Below are 21,881 nucleotides of genomic sequence, written 5' to 3'. Positions count from 1 at the left end.
TGCGGACGGGACCTGGAGCGTCCAGATCACCGGGTGAGACCGGCGTAGAAGGCGAAGACTCGATGGTGGGGACTCGGGAGGGAACTGGTCCACAGATCTATAAGGCCGATGTCCGCTCCTGTCTCTGGGATGGACTAAGCAGCGCGTGTAGACACCGGGACCCTGATGGTAACCGGCTCTGGTTCCAGGACGAACACTGTGGCTGCCTCGGGCTCGCAGGCCGTGATGGAAAGGCCTCAAATACCCCAATAAATTCTGGTTCTCAGGGAGGAAGAGGAGATGCAATTCTGGTTAGTCCATTATTTTTTCTATCTCATTTTTGAGGGTCCAATCTTCTGTAACGCGTGGCTGTGGTGAAGCTTACCATTCAGTGAATAACTCAGAGAAAAGTCTTTAATATGATAATCCACACAACACAAGAGCGAATAACACGGAGAAACACATCAACCAGATCGGACAGAAAACTGAAAGAACACAGGGCTTATAAATGCAAGAGGTAATCAAGGGAGGAAACAGAACAGGTGTGAACTAATTAACTAATGATCAGAAACACTGCAAATCTGAAACAGAGCAAACAAAAACAGAATGAAATCGTAACAGTTATGTTCATTTTTGAGACAGCTTGAGATGTGAGTGCGTGCAAAAGTGTCAAGTTATGTTTACCACAGGCTTTATTTTACTCATAAATTGAAAAACCCTGTTACAATAGGAATATCTCAAAGGAACCAGCGCCGAATTAGACTTCTTGGTTCTGACGTCATACCTGCACCACTGGCTTTAGGCCAGTAAAGTTTTGCAGCTGCTTGGTAATTTATGTTGGTCTAATCTGGTCTTTTCAGCAGGACAGATATATAAATAAACTTTAGCATGAAATATTGAAATTCTTGATGCAGTCCTGATGAGAAGTTTAGGGAGACTGCCAAAAGAAAAGTGGATATATATATATACTGAAACTGAGAACAGGCTGATAAAAATATTGAAACAGAAAACTAAAGAACCCCAGGCTAGCCTCTTTAAACACCTCCAGGGTGCTACAGTTTCATATTTGTGCATGTAATTCATCTCTACATTGGAATTCTGTGGGATCTTTCAAGCAAATAGCCGCATGAGCAGGATTATATTGCCGAGGTCTGGTTTTCTGACATAAAACTGAGTCATAACGCTGAAGTAATACTGTAAATGGCATGTGTGTGTGTGTGTAACTGTATAGTGCTGCGTAGGAACAATCACACTCAACCTGCTGAGTTAATGACTGCAGGTTTTTTTTCTCAAGCTACTTCAGACCCGTTCATATCTCTGCATATTTTGCTCATTAAACACTAGTTAATTTCAGCTATGACATAATCAACTCTGAGAGGCACAAACACGCAATTGAAAAATCTCCTGGAGGAGTTGGAAAAAAAAGTGATTGCCATAAGAGCATTTCACTGGAAATGCAATACAAACAAAGGCTGCTGTTTACAAGAGAGACACTTGTCAAGAAATAAATACAGACAACATTTGTTCTTTTAGGTTGCAACTGTACTTCAAATAAACTCTCTTTATATTTCTACCCTGACATATGATGTATCTAGATTAAAGCCATTATAATGCTCCCATCCATTATTAAAGTTACACATTCAGTTTAAGCAATCATCTTTATAGATAATATTTTAGACTGACATTTTGTCAGTCCGTTCTATCATATTGTATTAACCTTCTATCGATATTAAACTTAAAGTAAATTGCATCTTCATAATTACATATATTTAAATTTTTTATTTAACATTATATATATAAACATGGAATATGAAATAAAACGTTCAATGCGAATGCAATAAAGTATGTTTTAGTTTTCCATTAATGCTTCATTCGAAAGTATACTTTAACCATATTTCAGATATAACAGAAATAATTATGAAATTTCATATAAAGATGTACTTAAGTCCTTCTTAAGTGGGCCAAACAAGCACTCTTAAGTTCAGCTAAATAAATGTAATATATTTAAGCTATAATACACTCTCTTTTAATAACACTGCCTCATCTCACATGACTTTGCTCTTGTTTTCGTTTGCATTTTCAAATTCACACCGCATTTTATGATCACGATGGGAACACAAGGGAGGCAAAAGAGACATTGCCTCTCTCTGAACCCTTTTCCACTGGTGTTCATGTTAAACAGTGTTGGAGCTCAGAACAAACACAGTCTCCCCCTGATGACAACCCTGACTATGTTCTCCATAATATTTGTGCTTTATTTTTGTACTAATTAATTTTTCATCTAATCTTTTTTTTTTTTTTTTTGAGGAGGCACTGCCTCTGTTGCCTCCCCTGATAAAACTCTGTTATTGATACTGCATCATTACTTGTCTCAATAATATGCAGACAGCTTAATGGTATGGAGGATGTGACACAAGCGTCATTAGCAAGACCACACCAACGCAATCACACAACAGCGCACTGTTTGTCTCCGCTCACGACATCGTCCGACTTACTCAGTGGGAGATTAAAAGTCTCTTCTGACAACACACATGATGTCTTCACATTAAAAACAAGGGCAATTAAATAGGCATTATTATGTCAGCCTTTCCATTTCACTGTCTCTTTCGAACTGATTCAAATGAATCTTCAAAACGCAGATAGGAAGGCCCACCCTCAAGCTGATCTTCTGAGGCTCTTTCGCTGTTTTATTCAGTGAACTATGAGGAAAAGAAACACGAGAGAACAGAAAAAAGCTCTGCGCTCAATCCCTGGAGGCCAATAAAACTCAAATGAGTCAAATCTATTAACAGGGTCAAGCGCTCTAACAACTAACCCTCTAATTCTTACACCAGCAAGACATCAGACACCTTAAGAGATAAATGATCTAATAAATGTGGCTAATGTGTCTTAGCACTTCTCCAGTGATGTGACCCTGACCTGCCTCTTTGACCAGTCAATGTTGCCTGTACTTGAGCTCGGTGAACACTGTACACAATCTTGACCCTTATTTGAAAAAGAGAGATGTTCAGGGCAAAATGATGATACTTGATCAGTTATGTGTTAACATTGAAGGGGGTGGATTGGAATCCACTGCTCCTACAATGTATATGTAATGAGTGATTATAATCAAGGTATTAATCAATATTTTTGTTGAATTACTTCTCTGGAGATTTTACTTTGTTATAGAAGTTACCGGTGTCATTACTGAAATGTTCTTTTCATGTATTCTTTAATGTCTGTATTTGATATCTGAATGCAGTGACAGTGCTTGCTTATTTATCCCGGCTTCCAGAAATGAAATAGGGACTGGTTTTGTATTTGAGAAAGGTCTTCAACGTGTTAAAACATATAGGGGTTACTGAAGCCAATAGTTTAAGGGACCATTTCTTTGGTAAATCCTTACTTTCCAGTTAGACTAAAGTGTTGCTCTCCTTGAGAGAAAGAACGCATTATCTTGATGTTTTGAGAGGACTCTCCTGTTTATAGTTAGAGCCTGGAGCCAAATCCATCCATGGAAAAGCTGTGTGTCGGTGTGTGTGTTAGTCTTCTTGGTTACAGGTTAAGGAACCACTGGCATTATTGGAGATTGACTGAGTTGTTGTTCTGGACATGCTGGCACCCAGCAATCCAAATCTGAGAACTGGAAGGTCACGACGTGCCTGACTTCAGGGTCCGAGTGTCAGCTGCATAATCAATGGAGATATGCTTCCGTCTATCTGTATATGTGTGGTTTATAGTGTGTGGATTTTTTTAGCCAATCAGAAACTGCAACCTGAAGCAAGGACATAGCTTAGACCTTGGTGAAGGGTATAACTGCTGTGATCTTTGTAACTGTAAGCGGGGCGGCCTACGAACTCCTGTGTGAGTCTTGAAGCTGACTTCTGCTGATGAAATTGCAAACTATCTTCAGTAAAACTTTTCTTCAATTTTTTATAATTCTGACCCCGGGTCTTCTTTCAGACATCTGGTCCTTGGGTCCTAAACTGTTAACCCCTAAGAACATAAATATCTTACTAATTAACAATCTCTTTATGTTATGCTAATACTATCAAAATTACTTGGTCTTCATTCTAAATTATGCTTGGGTTTCTGTGGTACCATTTCAGTTCTGTGTGTCAATGAGGAGGTCAGGATGTCATGATGCAATCAGTGTTCAATTTTCTTTTCTTTTTTTTCTCCATAATTTTTATCTTTTGCTAAAATATTTAGTAAATGTAGTCAATATTTTGTCATGTCATGCTCATTATTACTAATTAGTATCTATTAGTGATTACATTTTCTTTGGTCAATGTTAAAAATAACTTGTCAACTATAAATGAAATAAGATTAAATTGTACTACAATTGTTAAAACTAAAACTGGAATAAAAATAAATAAGGCTAAATAAAAATATAAAAAATAGAAACACAAAAGCACAAATGAAAACTAAAAATATAAAAAGAAAAGCAAATTCAAAATATTAATAAATTCTATATTAGTAGATGCATAATGCTAATGTCACAGTTTGCGTTGGGACTTCATTTGAATTTCTTTCTGTTCTGTTTTGCCTAGTTTCCCTTTTCCTGTTCCTTGGTTGTCACAGTTATTCACTGGCTCCATTTAAAAGCGTATACTTCCCTATATAATAGGTGAAAAACAGTATGTGACAAAAGAAGTATGTCAGAATTCACAGTACTCATAAAAGAGTAGGCAACAAGTACCCGGAGGGACACTTTACAATCCTATGAGGCCACGGGAGATGATTTGTGAATGACAGTGAAACTGACGCTGGTAGGTCACATGAAAATGACCACATGGCGAATGTAGTATGTCTGGATTACATTCATACTACACACATTCATACTGTATAGAACATACTTTTTCATAATAATTCACAATTTTAGTTGTGTTTTCACACTTTTTAGTATTGTTGATGGAAATAAAATGATGCCCTTTTTACAAAGTCTTGATTTTTTTTTGTGGTCTACTAGAATAGGGTTTTATGCTTGAATGATCAAAAACATATTTTTTTTCTTCATATTTGACCGTTGCAGCACCTCTCTTCCCAGTCTGTCAGTAACACTCTGTTTAATTCCTGTCTCTATGAAGCCCCTCCTTTTATGCACAATGCGCTCTGATTGGTCGGCTGGATCAGTGTGTTGTGATTGGTCAACCGTTTCGAGCGTGTTTGGGAAATGTCACGCCCCTTACCAAAACTGTTTTAACACTACTAACTAACTCAACCAGGACCCGCCCCTTTATTTTGCATATGCCTCAGGCAAGAATTATTTAAATGAGGAATATTGTGATGTGTTCGATCCCAGAAGAAAACACAAAGAGTGCAATCGATTCTTTGGAGTGACTTTGTGCATTTTAACTTTGCAGACCTTTTTCATGATCACACAGCAACATTACACACTAAAGAAAGTTGAAAATGTAAAAAACAAAAAAAACAACAAAAAAAAAAACCCATATATTTCCGTCAATATTTTTGTTGACAAGATTAACACTGGACATGCCTGATTGCTCAGTCCTGAGATGTATGTCATAAGGTCAGGCATAAATGGCCTTCAATGTCACACAGCCTGACTTGGCATTTACCCATGATCTCACTGGGGTCATATTGTATCCACCTTATTCCTACGAATTATGGGTGTAACTTCCGTTAAGTTGTAAACAATCTGTGAAACGCTCTCTCTATGAACGCAATACGTTAAAAAGTGTCACACTGAGATGACATTAATCTACTCACCCTTCAACCATCGAACATTAAAAGGAAATTCAAAAGTGTAAAAGCATCAACAAGGTATTTCAACAGACCAAATAACCCCAAAAGTGCGAGTCTTTCCACAGCAATAACGGACGGGTTAAATATCACTATAGTAATATACAGTGTCTGTATTATGTAACTTATGTTGCCTTAATAAAAAAATGTTCATTAACTTCAGCATTCAGGATGCTATTTCGAAGTGATTTCCGTTATTTTGACAGATTATAAATTGCATTCACCTGTGAAAACAAACCTGGAAAGAGACGTGAGGATTTGAGGAGAATATGAGAGGTTCTTCGTGCATTCCAGTGAATTATTAATAGAATATATCGTAAATTAAATTCGGGAGTATAACGTTATTCTCATGATGTCTGAAAATAAATCATGAAGGAAAATTGACAGCTCATCCAGTCAAACTGACGGATAAGCTTTATTTGTAGGGCAACCTTATGATTTGAAATTATTCGTCTCAGCCTTTTTGAATGGAAGTTCCCCAAACCGGAAGTGCCACCCATAATTCAAAACGCAGTAAAGTCGTCAAGAATAAGGTGGATAATCTGACAAGCAACAATCACAGGACAGGAAAAAAAAAAATACACCGTGTACAGTAGATTGAACACACATACACGCACGCACGCGCACACACACACACACACACACATATGAGGTGTGATTTGTGCATTTACTTTGCAAACTAAGCAATCATCGTGTCAATCGTCGCGTACCTTGCCGTGACCAATGACGTATGATATCGTGCGTGTGGATAAACGTCTGGATAAGGTACGTGTGAATAAACGTCTGGATAAACGCCTGGATAATGTACGTGTGGATAAACGTCTGGATAAACGCCTGGATAACGTACGTGTGGATAAACGTGTGGATTAATACTTAGGCTATATTCTATTATCTTTACTATTGTACCTTTTTAATTTGGGATATGATCATAAAACACACGTTTTCATGTTTTTGTGGGTTGGGCAACAGTGAAGACACCAGTATGACAATAATTAGTATAATTATATTTACGCAAGATTTAAGATTTTAATATAGTAGGACTGCAACAAGTGTTAGCTATATTACTTAAGGCTGCCAGTTAGAAGAAGGTAAATCAATTAATTAAATCTTGCAGTTGGTATTTGACAGATTTTACTGCCTAATTTTGTACATTTAGTAAACATGTCTAAATGAAATGCCTATGTTTAAAAAAAGGTGTTAAAGGGGATGGGATCTGTATCGGGGTGTTGGAACATCCCAATATAACCAGCCCAAACAAACAACACTCATTTACAGATTACAAATCAGTCAGACGACTGGTGAGCGTATACACGTTAGTTCACCTCTCAGTTTGCTTAGCGATCGCCAAAAAGTGCACAAATCACACCTCATACACACACACACACACACACACACACACTTCATCAAGACGTCGGCAAGAGACCAAATATGGTTGCACTTCTAGATTTTAAGCATGCTATTTATGTGTTCTGCTAATCAGGGACATAAAAGAGCAGAGCCTCTCCACTTTATTAGGCCAAGAACACATTGTTCTTCTGCTTGCATCTCTGGCGACTCCCCGAGTACAGGACCTGCAAAACTGAGCTTGCTCTGTCTTTGCAGTGCATTGCATCAAAGTGCTAACTCGCTGTCCGCGGTCTCTTACGCACATGATGGCAAATAAATGTCTCATTATGTGCCTTTTGAAGAATCTAACATTTCAAAAGGAAAAAAAAAAAAAAGCGCAAAAGAGAAATAGTATATGAGGTTTATACAATTGCTCAGAGTCAAACGTCTGTTGTTTGTAAGCCAGTCACCATTGCTTTGTCAAGGCTATAAAACCTTCAATTTACCTGCTCGTGTTTTCTCAGATGACGGCTTCCCTCAGGTCTCTGAAGCCGGCTGCAGACAGTATAATACAAAGCTCCGGCCTGGAGCTTTTAATTAACACAGAGATTGCCAGAACCGGGCTCACCATGGGAACTAACATTACATTAAATTGAACCAGGTATTGATTGTTTGTACTTGTGCTGCTGTTTCATTTTTGAAAATTTCAGTAGCTAGCATGTGGTAGGATAGACTTTACTGATTTTTGCTAAAATGTAAGAGCCTCTCTTCAGAACTAATGCTACAAGAAAGGAAAACGAACTTCACTTGATAAAACAGGATCAAATAAGACCAGCGAAATAAATACAACAGCTCTGTTTGACAGCCGAGACTGTGCAATGCGACATCATATACAGACATAAAGGCTGTTTCAAAGCAAAAGGTAGAAAAATTTGAGTGCTGTAGCCATTCTTTCTCTGTCTGTTGGAGCATATATAGCGACAGTGTACTCAACAAAGTACAATGGGTGGGTTTGAGAGAGTCACCCTGTTGTTTCAAAGCAGCTATACAGAATAATAGTGCAGTAACAGTTAATGTTTTGAATTCCATAAGGTCCACATTCAGCAGTCATGTATATACCCAAGGCCACTGTGGAAAGGAAGGAGAAATTGTAAAATAATTATAAATTATATTATGACTCTAGAGTACTGAGAAAAAAGTCAGACTCTCTCTTCTAATACAGAGTCATGATGACACTCTGATGATCGTATTAGAGTTTAGAAAATCAGTGTGTGACACACTTCTCACGGAGGCCACGTTTATGACAGAGCGCTTAGGTTTGTTTAATAACTGTTATCTGACCGTGTCAAAAAAGAAATCCAAAGCTACTCTTTGAGTTGCAATCTCTCTAGCCAGAGCCACGCTAATTATACAGGGTTTAAATAGCCATGACAGTTTGCTACATAATTTCAGGTCCTGCTGTGGTGGGTTCTTGAATGGACTGCTAATGAGTTTTGAAATAATAAAATAAACACACATACAGCGGACTCGAAAGGTGTTTGGGCACTTGAGACACATTTAAAAGGGCAACGATTTCTAAATATAACACATTATCAAACCAAAGGGCATCTGCTAAGAAATCATGCAGTCCTTTACTTCAGAACTAACTTTCTAAGTGGGTGTTTAAAGTTGTTTGACATCAATTTGTATGGTGCAAAACTTGAAGGCAACATATCGTTGCTTTCAGGCACCTAGGGTGCATCTCAATCAGTTTCCTAGTTTAGTAGTCAGGGCACTGATCTGGGAGTCAGACATTTTAAGGGCTGTCTCCATTGCAAAATCCTGCAAGTGCACTGAAACGTTTGCTCCCTAAAAAGTTCTAGCGTTTGCAAAGTCCCACTTTTCTTTGCAACCGCTAAAGTACTTTATATATAGTGTGAATGTGTGTAGTATGGATGTAATCCGGACGTACTACATCCGCCATCTTGTCATTATCATGTGACCTACCGGCGTCAGTTGCGTTACTTCACTGACATTCACAAATCCTCTCCAGTGGCCTCATGGGATACTACAGTGTCCATCATATGCACACTTCAGAATCTCGCCGGAAGAAGTAAGTTATCCAGGTAATTTATGCCTACTCTTTTATGAGTACTGTGAATTCGGACATACTACTTTTGTCATATACTGTTTTTCGCCTACTATATAGTAGGGTAGTATCCGATTTCGGATGTAGCCTTTGTTCCCTTAACAGAAGTTCTGAAGCATGAAACTTAAACCAGGTGACCCAACTCACTAAACATAATGTAATGCAATAGATGATTATAGATCATATTTTAGCATTAACATGCATTTCTAGACAGGCAATGACCATAATCTAGACAACTTTTATAATTTATTTACAGCTGATATGTTAATCATAATGTACTTTAAATAACATTACAAGTAATGTCAGAAAGATATCAGTTCTGCTGTTGTTCATAAATACTAGTAGTTGTCATGTCGCCGGAAATAGAGTCATCAGTGTCCCAATGTGTAGTGATCCAGGGTCCTTTGCTGTCCTTACCAGTGCCTGAATTCGTGTACGCAATATACTGATTCATGACCTTGGGAGCTAGGGATCTGATTGAGACTCGCCCCTAGTTTCTCCATATTTTATAATTTTTAGTTGTATTTTTTTTATAAATCATTACTATTGGTCAACCTTCACGCCTGTCTTTGGGTTTTGCAAGTATTTAACCAATGAAAAGGATTTAAAAGAGCTTGTGACTAAACCTCGTAACTCCAGTGGATCCTCAAAGTGTCGGTCAAACCTAATAACTTACAATGGCTGCCGTGTGTGTGTGTCTGTTAAGTCCGTGAGACCGTAGTGTGTCCCATTTGTCATTTTAGGTTTCAAGCGGGTGCTCGTGAGTGCCCCCTTTGCGGTCGATATGCGCCCTCGATTCACACTTTTGCCGAGCCCGCACTGGTGCGAGACTTCTTCCCGATAGTCAACGTGGCGTTACTTCACGAAAGTACAGACTCGTAGGAAGACCGCAAGTATTTAGGGTGCCATTTGGGACTGGGCCAATTAAGTGCCACAGTTCAAATCAGTTACTCTAAGGCCTGGTTTCACAGACAGGGCTTAGATTAAGCCAGGATTAGGCGTAAAAGTAGCTGTACTTTTACTCAAGTATGGTTTTCAGGTACTCTTTACTCCTCTGAATGTGATGCACTAACTGCCTCAGATGCAGCCGTTCTAATGACGGACAAAACATGTACTGTATGTCCAACATTCGCTTGTCAAAAACTTGATTTTGGTATAATGTTAATAATATAATGACACATGCATATATGAAGCCACAATATCAAATTTGATGACACAGTGTTTAATTATTTAATTAATAGTTTTTTTTTTTCATTTCTGAAAAGTAGCAGTTTTGAATACACAAGGTTTCCACCTGACAGCGATGATATGAAACAGGTGCATATTGACATTCAGAAGAAATCACACTGTATTTTCCTCGACAAACAAATAAAACGCACTGATTCTGATGGAAACCCTGAATTTGCTCTTATTTTCCTTCAGCAGGGTGCACGTGTTTTGCTAAGCTACATGAGACTCTAGCCTCTAATTTTCCGCTGTTTATCTTGACAAGGGATACATAAAAAACTACAAGAGATATAAAGGAAGCAGTGTTCTTTCTCTTCTCTGTCTCCCACTGGATACCCACTTTCAGCATCAACAACCAAGAAAAGAGAAACTTCAAACGGCAACACTGCCGACAGCTGCATCTCAGAGCGCCAGAAAGAGAAAGAGAGAGAGAGAGAGAGAATGATATAGCAGAGAACAGAAAACAGAGATCATGAAAACTAAATAACAACACCAGAAAAATTATATTGGGTATACCACTTTCACCGGACAGAAAATAGCTGAAGGTAATGCAATGACTCCCCTGAGGGCGTATCTGCAGTATCCTTCAGTGAACCTGCTCGCAGACACTTTGCACTTGGCAATACACCTGAAACTGATTCCTGTGAAATGAGGGAGAGATGATTGGGGGCGGCTGGTACAGAGGGTAGTGAAAGTAAAAAAAATATAAAGAAGGGATATATCTGACATCATTACAGGGTTGTGTTTTTTTCTTTAGAGGCAGGAGCAGCATGATTAAAAATTGCTGTTGACTTCAACTCCTATAGTAAAAGCCAACACTTGCCATTTGGAACTTTTTTTGCAAAGTTCATTTGTTTTTGCAGAGTGCACTTAGCTTATTTATGTTTCACTGGCTGATACCGCAAAAGGTCTTCGACTTTAGAAATGCTGATAATAGTTTTTTTCACCAACTGAATGGCTGCATCTTAAATTGCATACAGTACTTTCCTACTATATAGTAGGTAAAAAAAAAAAGAGTATGTGAAAATAGTGAATAAAGTACCCGGATGACCAACTACTTCTGAAGTGCACATGTGAATGATACTTTACTATCCCATGAGGCCACAGGAGAGGATTTGTGAACTGCAGTGAAGCGACACATCTGAAGCTGGTAGAAATGACTTATTTAAAAGAAGTACCTACTCAGAGATTATGTGATTTCAGACGGAGTCAACGTGTTTGATAATAGCAATGTTACAGAGATAAAACATGTTACAGGATTCAGCTGGTCATGTGATCTCAAAATGGCAGCCACCATGAGGGGGCGACCCTCCTTCTGAAGAATACAACAACTTTGTTTATACAGAGTCTTCATCTTAAGTTAGTGTGTTTCATTGTAAACACATCTGCCAAAAGTACTTTTCATTTTTGAAAAACTTTTTGTACTTGACCACATTAAGGGGGGGGCGGGACTTGATAATTTCCAACGTGAACTGATTGGATGGTGAATGGTTGTTACATGCAGGAGTGAAGTCGGGATGTTGATCAGCCAAAAAAGAAAGTAATTTCAGTGGCAAGTTTTGATAAAAGGCTATAAAAAGAAAGCCTTTTTCTTTGGAATGAAGTACATGAGTGAATCATGAACAATTAGATGAGGAATTTTCATTAGGAAAGTAAATATGGTCAATTTTGTTTTCATGCTGAATTTAAGAGGAACATTCTGGTACAGTTATGACAAAATAGCCAAACTATTTCAGCTACTGTTGTATTTATAGACCTGAGATTTCAGTGAGTGCACTTGAAACTAAAGGACTCTGCACAACCATAACACAGAAAGACAGTTTTATCACCATACATTCAAAACCTCTTTGCATTCTCGTATCTCTTTTTGAATAAGTTGCTTTGCCAGACGTTAGGCTGCTTGCGGGGTGACAATGTGTTCCAGCACCGCCGAATGGGATAATTTGAAATTTCTGTTATGATTCATTAATATCTCTGTGCTCTGAATGTTAATTTATTCAAGGGCTTGACATGTGCCCTTTTTAGTTTTATACATCTGTCTGAGTGCCCTCTGAGGGCAGATGCACAAGAACCCTTTGTGCTGTCTTACTGATAATTTGCCTCCACTCTTTAGACATCGAACTATCAGATGCCCTTTCTAGGACCCTTTCCAACTCTGAAAGTCATTTCAGAGCTGTGCCGTCTGGCCATAGAGGTTTAAGCCAAGCGCACTAAACAAGCCTGGTGCTCGTCACCCTTTCATGCAACAAAAGCCCCAGATTGCAGCCATGCAATCGCCAGTGCTTCTAGTGCCTGTAGCAAATGCTAGTACCGCAGTGTAGGACTGCCTTGCTGTTTGAAAATGTCACCAAGAATTAGCTCCCACATTGATATGTATGCAAGTTTGTGTGGGAACGAAATACAGTGTTGTAAAGTAGCTACTGTTGGGTAGGAGAATGATCTTATAGTTGACTTAGTTTCAGTCCTGTACTTTTCAAGGAGTAGTTTACCCCAAAAATTTTTATTTATAATTTCATGATAAGTGCTTTCGAGACACTACTTTGTGATGCTTTGCAAATAATTTGTGATTCGGAGTCCGTATTATATTGAAAAAGTGAAATTATTTCAGTAAGTGAGGTCACAGGCTGCATCCGAAATCACATACTTCCCTACTATATAGAAGACGAATAACAGTATGTGACAAAATTAGTATGTCAGAATTCACAATACTAATAAAAGAGTAAGCAAAAAGTAACCAGGTGACCTACTTCTTCCGGCGAGATTCTGAAGTGTGCATACGATGGACACTTTATTATCCCATGAGGCCACAGGAGAGGATTTGTGAATGACAGTGAAGCATCACAACTGACGCTGGTAGGTCACATGATAATGACAACATTGCAAATGTAGTACGTCTGGATTACATTCATACCATATAGAACATTTTTTTTTTTTTAGCAGTTGTGTAGTTCCTTAATAAAAAATAATTTCCTACTCAAGAGAGTATGCAATTTCTCAAACTCATGGCAACTATTTAAAGGTAGCCCAATTCCGTGGAAACAAACGTGGACTTGGAAACACTGGAACAAATATTTAACACTGCCTTCTTCTGGTATTTTTAGATGACGACATAAAACTTACATTTCTGCCACCTACTGGACTGGAGTGCAAACACTTTCTTGGTTGCTTTATTAATTGAGGCATGATGTACATTGTACTGACATCACCCAGCCAGATATTTATTTAATCATTTTGTTTTGTTTTCTACAGAAGAAAGAAGACTTTAAGAGATATAAGACTTCATGCAGCGCTGCGCAGACCGATCGGCGGCTGACTTGAAGCAGTTCGAAATTTTGCCTGACTTGAGACAGCGCCGACGCCACGTGACTGTGACGTTTGCCATCAAAGTACAGCAAGAGCGATTCGAGGGCAGACGGCTGACTCAGCAGTTTCTCCAGAGCGACTGCACAAGCTCTGATGACGACACAGCTGTTCCACGATTGGCCGGATTCACCGCATGACAACAATCACGTGTGTTTCGTGTTTACGCTGACACCTTCAGTTCCACTAATGCTCACAAATCCACATTGATCTTATTATGAATGATTTTGATCTTGTAATATTTCATCTGAAATGTCAAATCTCGATCTTCCGATGAAATGTTAAACTTATGCCGGAATTCTCCGATAATTTTGTCCACTTAACTCCGCCCCTTTCTTACAGTTGACTGCAAGTTCATATTCAGATCTGCCTCCATCCAATCAACAACCGCTGGATAGAAATTCACCACCCTACATTTTTTCTTTTTCAATAAACCATTTCACTCAAGATCTATCACTACTTCTGTTTCATTGTACCTTTTGAGTCTAGATGTTGCAGGCACTGGTTTGCCATAAATGAGATCTCCTTGGAGGTGTTTAGATTTTAGATTTTAGATTTGGGAACGTATTCAGGGCAGAACTGGACACTGTTGTTGGCTCAACACGAGTGGGAGAAATATGTATCTGGACGATACATATTTCATGGTCTGAGCTGCACTTGAGGATGTTTTATCCCAGAGAGGTAGCATTTTTCACGTTTCAATCTACTTGGCTTTACAAGCGTTTCAGGGACAGGGATGTGTCTGTGAAGGATGATTTCTCTCCGCGGGGAAATCAGATTTTCCCAGCTAGACATCCTGTTTAACAGCAGCTTAGTAAAAGTAACGCTGTGATATCATATAATTGTGTGCATGTGTGTGTGTGCCAGTGGACATGTGGCGAAGACACTCTCAGGAGAAGGGGCTTATCAAAAGGAACGTATGTCAAATTAGGATAGTAGCCATGGTGGGAGGCAAACCGCAAAGCCCCGGCTCTAATAAGCCTCCAATCCAGAGCATCACAAAAGCCTACAGGATCCCGTTGAACTCCAAACACTGCCAATCAGACTCAATGACCAGGGGACCGTAATGTATCTCTTATTTCCCAGACTGAGCCAGTGAATACTCAAAGCCGAATGAAATTAAGCTATTCCGCTTTGGTTTGTTCAATCTAGTGCGGAGGAGGAGTTGAAGAAATGCGAAACGGTTTCCCTCTGGATGGAATGACAGTGCTACGGTTTGACAGGCGCAAGATTGAGACGAAGCTGAGAAATAGCATGTAGGCTAGCGGGTCATATTATGTGGCTTGATTTGTATTCTCGCTCTGCAGTTAATAGGCAGGTCCGATTGGCATTCCTGAAACTTTTGCTTGACGTGCGGCATGGAGCTGTCACTACACACAGGCTCAAGCGTTTTCTTCTAGGCTTTAGTTTCATGGGAAATATTAAACAAGAAGAAGGGTCTGCCTCAAATTCAGAAAGAAAATGTGACATGCATTACAGTGAAAAACCAAGAGAGAGTCTGCATTGTTGATAAATGATCCTGCACATCGTTTCAACTATTTCTTTATTTGAAGCACCTTATGACGCATACGTGTCAAATAATAATCCCCAGTGATTAATGACTAGTGTGTGGTATCAACTCGAAACTAGGCTAAAAAACAATGAGAAATGTTCTGAGATGCACTATGACTACATTGAAACGAGCACAAATGTAAACATCTAAACAAAATATGGATTAAGGCTGGAAGGTATGACTGTATACTGTGCAGCAGAGGATATGTCAACATTGAAGATATTGTGTGATGTGTGAGTCCTATTCAAGGAAAATCAGTTCACTCGGCGGCCATATTTGCAACACCTGCGGGCAGTTATTTTGTGCATGCAAGAACAACTCCTATCTAATAACACCAACATTTCCGCATGCCAAACTCACATTTTAATAATACATTTCACAACAAGTCAACAACAAAATATGATTTAAACTGTCAGTTTCTCCCATTCACTGAACTGTCTTGGTGTATGTACAGTATGTGTGTGTGTGTATATATATATATATATATATATATATATAGTTATCATTAGTTTTTGCATAGACTAACATTAACTAACAATGAGCAATACATTTGTTACAGGTATGTTAATTAATGAAAATGTTAATTGTTAGTTCATATTAGGTCAGGTTCTTTAAGTAATATTAACAAATACAACTTTTATATGTAATAATATATTATTAAATGTTGAAACTAACATTAAGGAAGATTAATAAGTGCTTTAGAAGTATTTTTCATCGTTAAATCATGTTAAAGGTAGGGTAGGCAATTTCGGAGAGGCTAGCAATAGCAAGCTAGCTTAGAAAGCATAAGATCCCACCCTCCCTTCAGAGCGTCTCCAAAGACATGCAAAGAGACAGCGTTAAATTACCTCAGGTCTCAAAGCACATAACATTACAATAATAATGAACATAAACAACTTACAGAGCTTGGACTTGTACCACCTGACTGCTGCAGATTAATTTGGGGTCTGAAGACGTGAACAGCTATGGGTAGAACATCACGGGTTGCCATCTCGTAATTACAGTCACAACATGACGTGAACACAGCAAAAGCTTGTTGTTTTGGTTCAGGAGGAACTGTAAAAGGTGGCTGCTGTTTGTTTGCAACGCTCTGTGACTTTTGTCTATAACTCTGCTTAGCCTCATAATGGCGCTGATGACGCGCTGATGACGTGTGATGTCTGCGTGAGCAGGTGCGCGGAGGAATAAATACATGTGTTGACAGGCAGGTAGGACATCCTATCACTGAATTCAGACCGAATGCAATGATTGGTTGAACATTTTTTGGTCCTGTGACTTTCACAGAAGATATATTTACGTTTTAGTAATTAGACCACTTCTATTATTGATTACTATCAGGATGTGAAGAGATGTTTCAACCAGTTTCAACAAAATATTTGAATGCATTTAATTGAGATTATCCACAATAGAAAAATAAAGCCCAACTAGCTCAGAGTTATATGTGTATATATATGTAAATAAAATTATTCATAGCATGATGTAAGATCATTCTAAATCAGGGTCAAACAGAAAGCATATAGCAAAACATGGTGCACCATCTATTGGCCATGAGAAACGCAGCTCAACGGGAACCCTGCTGTTGAGGAGCTGCGGTTCTGAAGAGATGTCAGGAGAGCACGACAGACCCACTGCGGAGCAGTCCCACATGCAGTGAGCTCTGTTTGTTCATTAATGGAGAAATGCTTTTCTTGAAAGCTGGAGCGCAGCATTGTGTGTGTTAATCAATACGGTTCACTTCTACCTCATCCACCTTCGCAGCCAACAGTTCAAGGCCCAGTCAGCATCACTCGTGAGACTTATTTAGCTTCTGTTCTCTTTCTGCCCCAGCCCACATGTTCATCATGTCAAGTGGTGAATGTTGCTTAATTAAAAACCATAGGCAAATGGTTGAACATGCAAATGTTTACTCCGAGGTGGCTCCCCTGAGGGCTGAAGAATATGTGTGTAGATATTCCATGTTGTAATGATCATCATATCAGCCTCATTCATCAGTATAATCTATTGGCGTCTGATCACTGCCATTGTTGTCATCTCGATCTTCATTCTTCATTGCCATCATCTTCCCCACCATAATACAGTGTACAGTACAACAGTGTACAACGTACAGTGTAATGAAAATAATATAAGACATACTCCCTGACATGTCCCCCAGTATTCATAATAATTTTTTTAAAGCATCACTAGCACCATCATCACTGTCGTAACCACCAACATCATTACAACCATCAGCAGCAGCATCATCATTACCATCATTATACCACATACATATCAGTGCTATCTTGTTTACCACCATCATCACCACCACAACTATCACCAACAGTATATCCTTTACCTCCATCATCACCACCACCACCACAAATATCACCAACATTATCTCCTTTACCACCATTGTTATCATCACCACAACTATCATTAACACATCAACAAAGCAAACACCTCATGATTACCACCATCACCACAATAATCAGTGCTACTTTCATTATCACCAACCTTATTACCATCTTAGAACCTTATGCAGAGTCTAAGCATTCAAGCACAATTGGTGAAGAAGGTACGCTTCACATGCTTATATTTAGCCTGCAAGTTATCATTTTGATTTTTGCCTCCTGCTCAGTGTGGGAATGAATGCGGTTTCTGGATATAACTTGAACAGTTGTGCAGTACGTGAGTCATAGCATGCTTGGGTAACGAGTGCGGTAGTCTGTGGATCTGTTCGGAATTTAAAACCAGATTTGTGTCCTCAGGATCAAAGCTTACACTGAGCCTGCGGTCTCAGGGAGAGATAGAGAGAGCACTAATAATATTGTTGCTCTAGGAGTTCGAACTCTCTTGGCAAACAGAGAACTTGCTCTGTGGAGTTATAAGGAGTTATAACACTGACATCCTGATAATTGTGGACCGCTTGAACTATGCTCGCAAATCTATATTAGGCCTAATATATAAAATGTTCAATCAGAGCTAGCAGCGTGTTTGAGTTATAAACCCTTGATATTTTCCTAAACATGGTCTCGCCGCAGCATGAATAATGACCAAACTTTCAATAATGATCGATGGATACCTATTTTACGAACAAGTCGTAATAAGAAGATGCAGTTCTCTCATCCGCCGCGTGGTGGCGACATCCCGCACTAAAGGAGTTCTTCCTTGGTCCTGAGTTGTCGGGCACTCATACATTGTTGCTCGCAGACCTGAAAGGACACGGACACTGAATTTGGGGGAATACATCCAAGATACCGGACGGAATATTTCCTCATCGAGACTCCACTACTTCAGCCTTTACTTTTCTCGACCACTGGATTTAAAGTGTCTCTTTGCAGAGCATCCACTTTGAGAGATGCCTCATGACGCGCAGAGATGCAGAGGGGTCGAATCACTCCTTTGAACGCAAATGACTGAATTCATCTGAACCCACTGCTGAAAGGTTTCCGAGATTAAAAATTAGCCATTTTGTTCTTATTGCCTAACTTTTTTTTTGTGGACAAACCTAAATAAATAACCAAAAGAATTAACAAAAAATAGAATGATTGTCAGTTGAATTTGTGCTGTTTATGCTGTTACAGTTCATAAACTTTGCTTCATCGGACTTTGCAGCAGTTTATTGGTGTCTGACGGGTATCGATTGATTTATAGACTCCTCCTTATTAAGCGCTGGTTTTGGACGCGCGTGAGCAGCGCGCTCAGTGTCTCGCATTGCTCTTTGGAAACCGGGACTACGGCGCAACATGTATCCAGCGCGGCGCTGGCGAACGCGTGCTGCGGACTCACAGCCGTGTCGGAGCATCATGTCAAGGCGCGCGTTAACTCTGAAGTGGGGCGCCGGATGGATTCTGATGTTTTCATTCATGAATAACACTTGGGCGCAAGGTAAGAGTCTCTGATCTTATAGTGGCCCCTGAGACTCACAAGGTGTGGGATTTATGGAAAGAACCCAAAAGGAATGCTAATAGAATTTTAGTCACAATTTGGAACCAGTTCTAGTGGGATCCAACAGGAACCCCGTATGAATCCTGTTAGAATTAAACAAATCATTCATGGATGAACTAAAATTTCCAGATTATTTTTAAGATTTAATTTTATGAAGATTTTAAGGCTAGTTCTAAATTATGATATAAATGTTATTAGTATTTCTTTTTGGAACGAAGTAGTCTTTATTTAACAGTGAAGTTTGGAATATGATATTTGCTGCTGAATAACCTGGCAGATGTGATTGAAATAATACCCTGTGGTCTCTATATGACCAACATGCCCCATCACTTGTAGAGCAATCCCATGGGATGGAGAGAAAGAATCCAGCATTAATACTGCACATTACAGTGCATTTCTAGGATTTACTACACCACACCTACACAATGGGTAAAGTTTGAAAATAGAGGTCTGTTCAGAGAATGAAACATATATCTCAGCTCATCTGTGATCAGATCATAGAAAATGCCAAATGCAATAATGGATGCAAGCTTTTTCAAGCTATCTTGTTGAATGGAAATCATATTATCTCATATATCTTATTTCAATTATCATGCTTTCTTGCCCACTTAGGCGGAAATACAATGATTTTGCTAACATTTGGCCAATTTGAGATTATCTGCTAAGAACTGTACTTTAGGCAGAATTAACATAAATGGTAATTCCACCATGTCAGTTCTTAAAGTTCAAAATCTACAGAGCGCCTTGTAGGATAATGCATATTTCCGTTTTGTTTTTATTTGTTAGAAAAATTCTGAGTAAAATAATTAATTACTATATTAATTATTTTGAGTAAAAGTATATATATATATATATATATATATATATATATATATATATATATATATATATATATATATATATATACTATGTACTGTACTTTTATATCTACTGTATATGTACTTTTACTCAAAATAATTAATGTGGTAATTCATTATTTTACTCAGAATTTTTCATGTCATTTCAAACCAGACTCAGAATACAGGACACACACAAGCACGCACACACACACACACACACACACACACACACACACACTCACACACACACACACACACACACACACACACACATTCCATATTAATTATTTTATGTGTGTGTCCTGTATTCTGAGTCTGGTTTGAAATGACAACTGTTGACATGACCATCCCTAAAAGGGTCCACAATTATAACAATTAATGTCAATAAATAATCAAATATGCCTATATAAAATAAAACATCAGAATATGAGAATGTATGTTGCTTTAAACTGACTTGAAGAGCAACTAAACCAACAATTGAATTGCATCAATATCCCATCCATCTCCCTGACTGTCATATCATCGCTTGTTCGTCCAGTTGGTTCCTGAGGGTATTTTACCTTTTGACAAGGTGTTCTGCTCTGTCCACGGGGTGCATTTCTCATCTATTAACTGCTGTAAAAAAATGGCCCTGGCATCCGTAGGAAGATGGCTGATATACAGCCCAGTGATCCATCCCGTTTGACAGATCTTAAAGTACTGGCACTGGTGATTCATTCACTGTGAAGAGGCTTGGATTGCATCTGATCATTACAGTGCCCTAAGCATGGGACTGCTAAAAGCAGCATAATCCTTGAGCATGTCAGCCTTTGAACAGGCCACATTGGGGTATAAACGACCCCCTATCTAATCTAAGAAGCTTTCAGTCGTCCCCTATTATGCATGGCACAGTGTTTGCTGACACTTTTAAGCATCCTGTCATGGAGCGTACGCATACATTAGCATGCTATAGACAAGGGCTGTCCGGTGTTTGTTTAGCGCTGTTCAGGACTGCATTGTTTTTCCTCGTATTGATTAGATCCCTGTTTTCATCCTTAAGTGTACTTTCAATGCCCTTGGACAGCTTTAAGGGAGCTTAGCGGTAACTAAAAGGAAACCCAGCACTTTGGTCAATGGGTAGAAAAGGCTTTCTGATCCCCTTTCACCTCAAGTCTTTCTCTGGTGATCAATTGCTCGGCTCCACTTGAAGCTGCCAGGCTTTGCACCCCCGAATGACCAAATAGGTACCAGTCACAGAGGGTGGCTGGAAGAAGCAGCAGCAGTCGAAAGGCTCTTTCTTTCACGGAGGGTGGCATCAACCCACCATCGGGTAGCAGCGAGCTTCTGATGCCCAAAGTTCCCCCCACGGGGCCGCCGCCGTATTTGTTCTGAAGCTTCCCGCTAATGAGTATCAGCGTGACTGGCACGCAGGGTATACAGCCGAATGAGTTCAGTCATCCTTGCGGAGTGTGGGGGAACACAGAGTATTCCATATATTAGGAAGGCTCAGAAGCTGAAGGGGTCTCTGGAGACGAGGATGTGTCATGTGCTTGTTTTTTCCCATCCAAAGGCTGAATATGTTTCTCGTGCTGCGTTTAATAGCGATCAGGGCTCTAATTCCACCTGGATGCCTGATAGAGTCCGCAAAAAGAGACGGCTCCTGCAGTGTGACACTTATTTTGCGCTCATTGAAAAGCAGAAACCCTCCTTGTGAGGTTATCCACCTTCAGAGTGTGCGACCACAAATGCTTTTCGAACACTTGAAGAAAATTGTCAGTATATTAGGACACATATTAGGGATTGATACATTGATATATTAGGG

The 21,881-nt window shown here is 39.2% G+C and overlaps 1 protein-coding gene across 1 annotated transcript in view; it reads left to right on the top strand.

Annotated features, from left to right (window-relative positions):
- Positions 1-18,485: 18,485 nt before the first annotated feature.
- The window catches only part of sdk2a (sidekick cell adhesion molecule 2a), a 143,927-nt gene continuing 140,531 nt past the window's right edge, over positions 18,486-21,881 (top strand). The window contains exon 1 of the mRNA XM_084117027.1: positions 18,486-19,181. Coding sequence (XP_083973153.1) covers positions 19,040-19,181 — 142 coding nt within the window. The 5' untranslated portion in view covers positions 18,486-19,039. The remainder of the gene's footprint in view (positions 19,182-21,881) is intronic.

Source organism: Abramis brama (assembly GCF_963993115.1).
Source record: "Abramis brama genome assembly, chromosome: 1".
Classification (NCBI taxonomy): domain Eukaryota; kingdom Metazoa; phylum Chordata; class Actinopteri; order Cypriniformes; family Leuciscidae; genus Abramis; species Abramis brama.
Note: the sequence above shows the minus strand (reverse complement) of the source record. Positions and strands in the feature narration are given on the sequence as shown.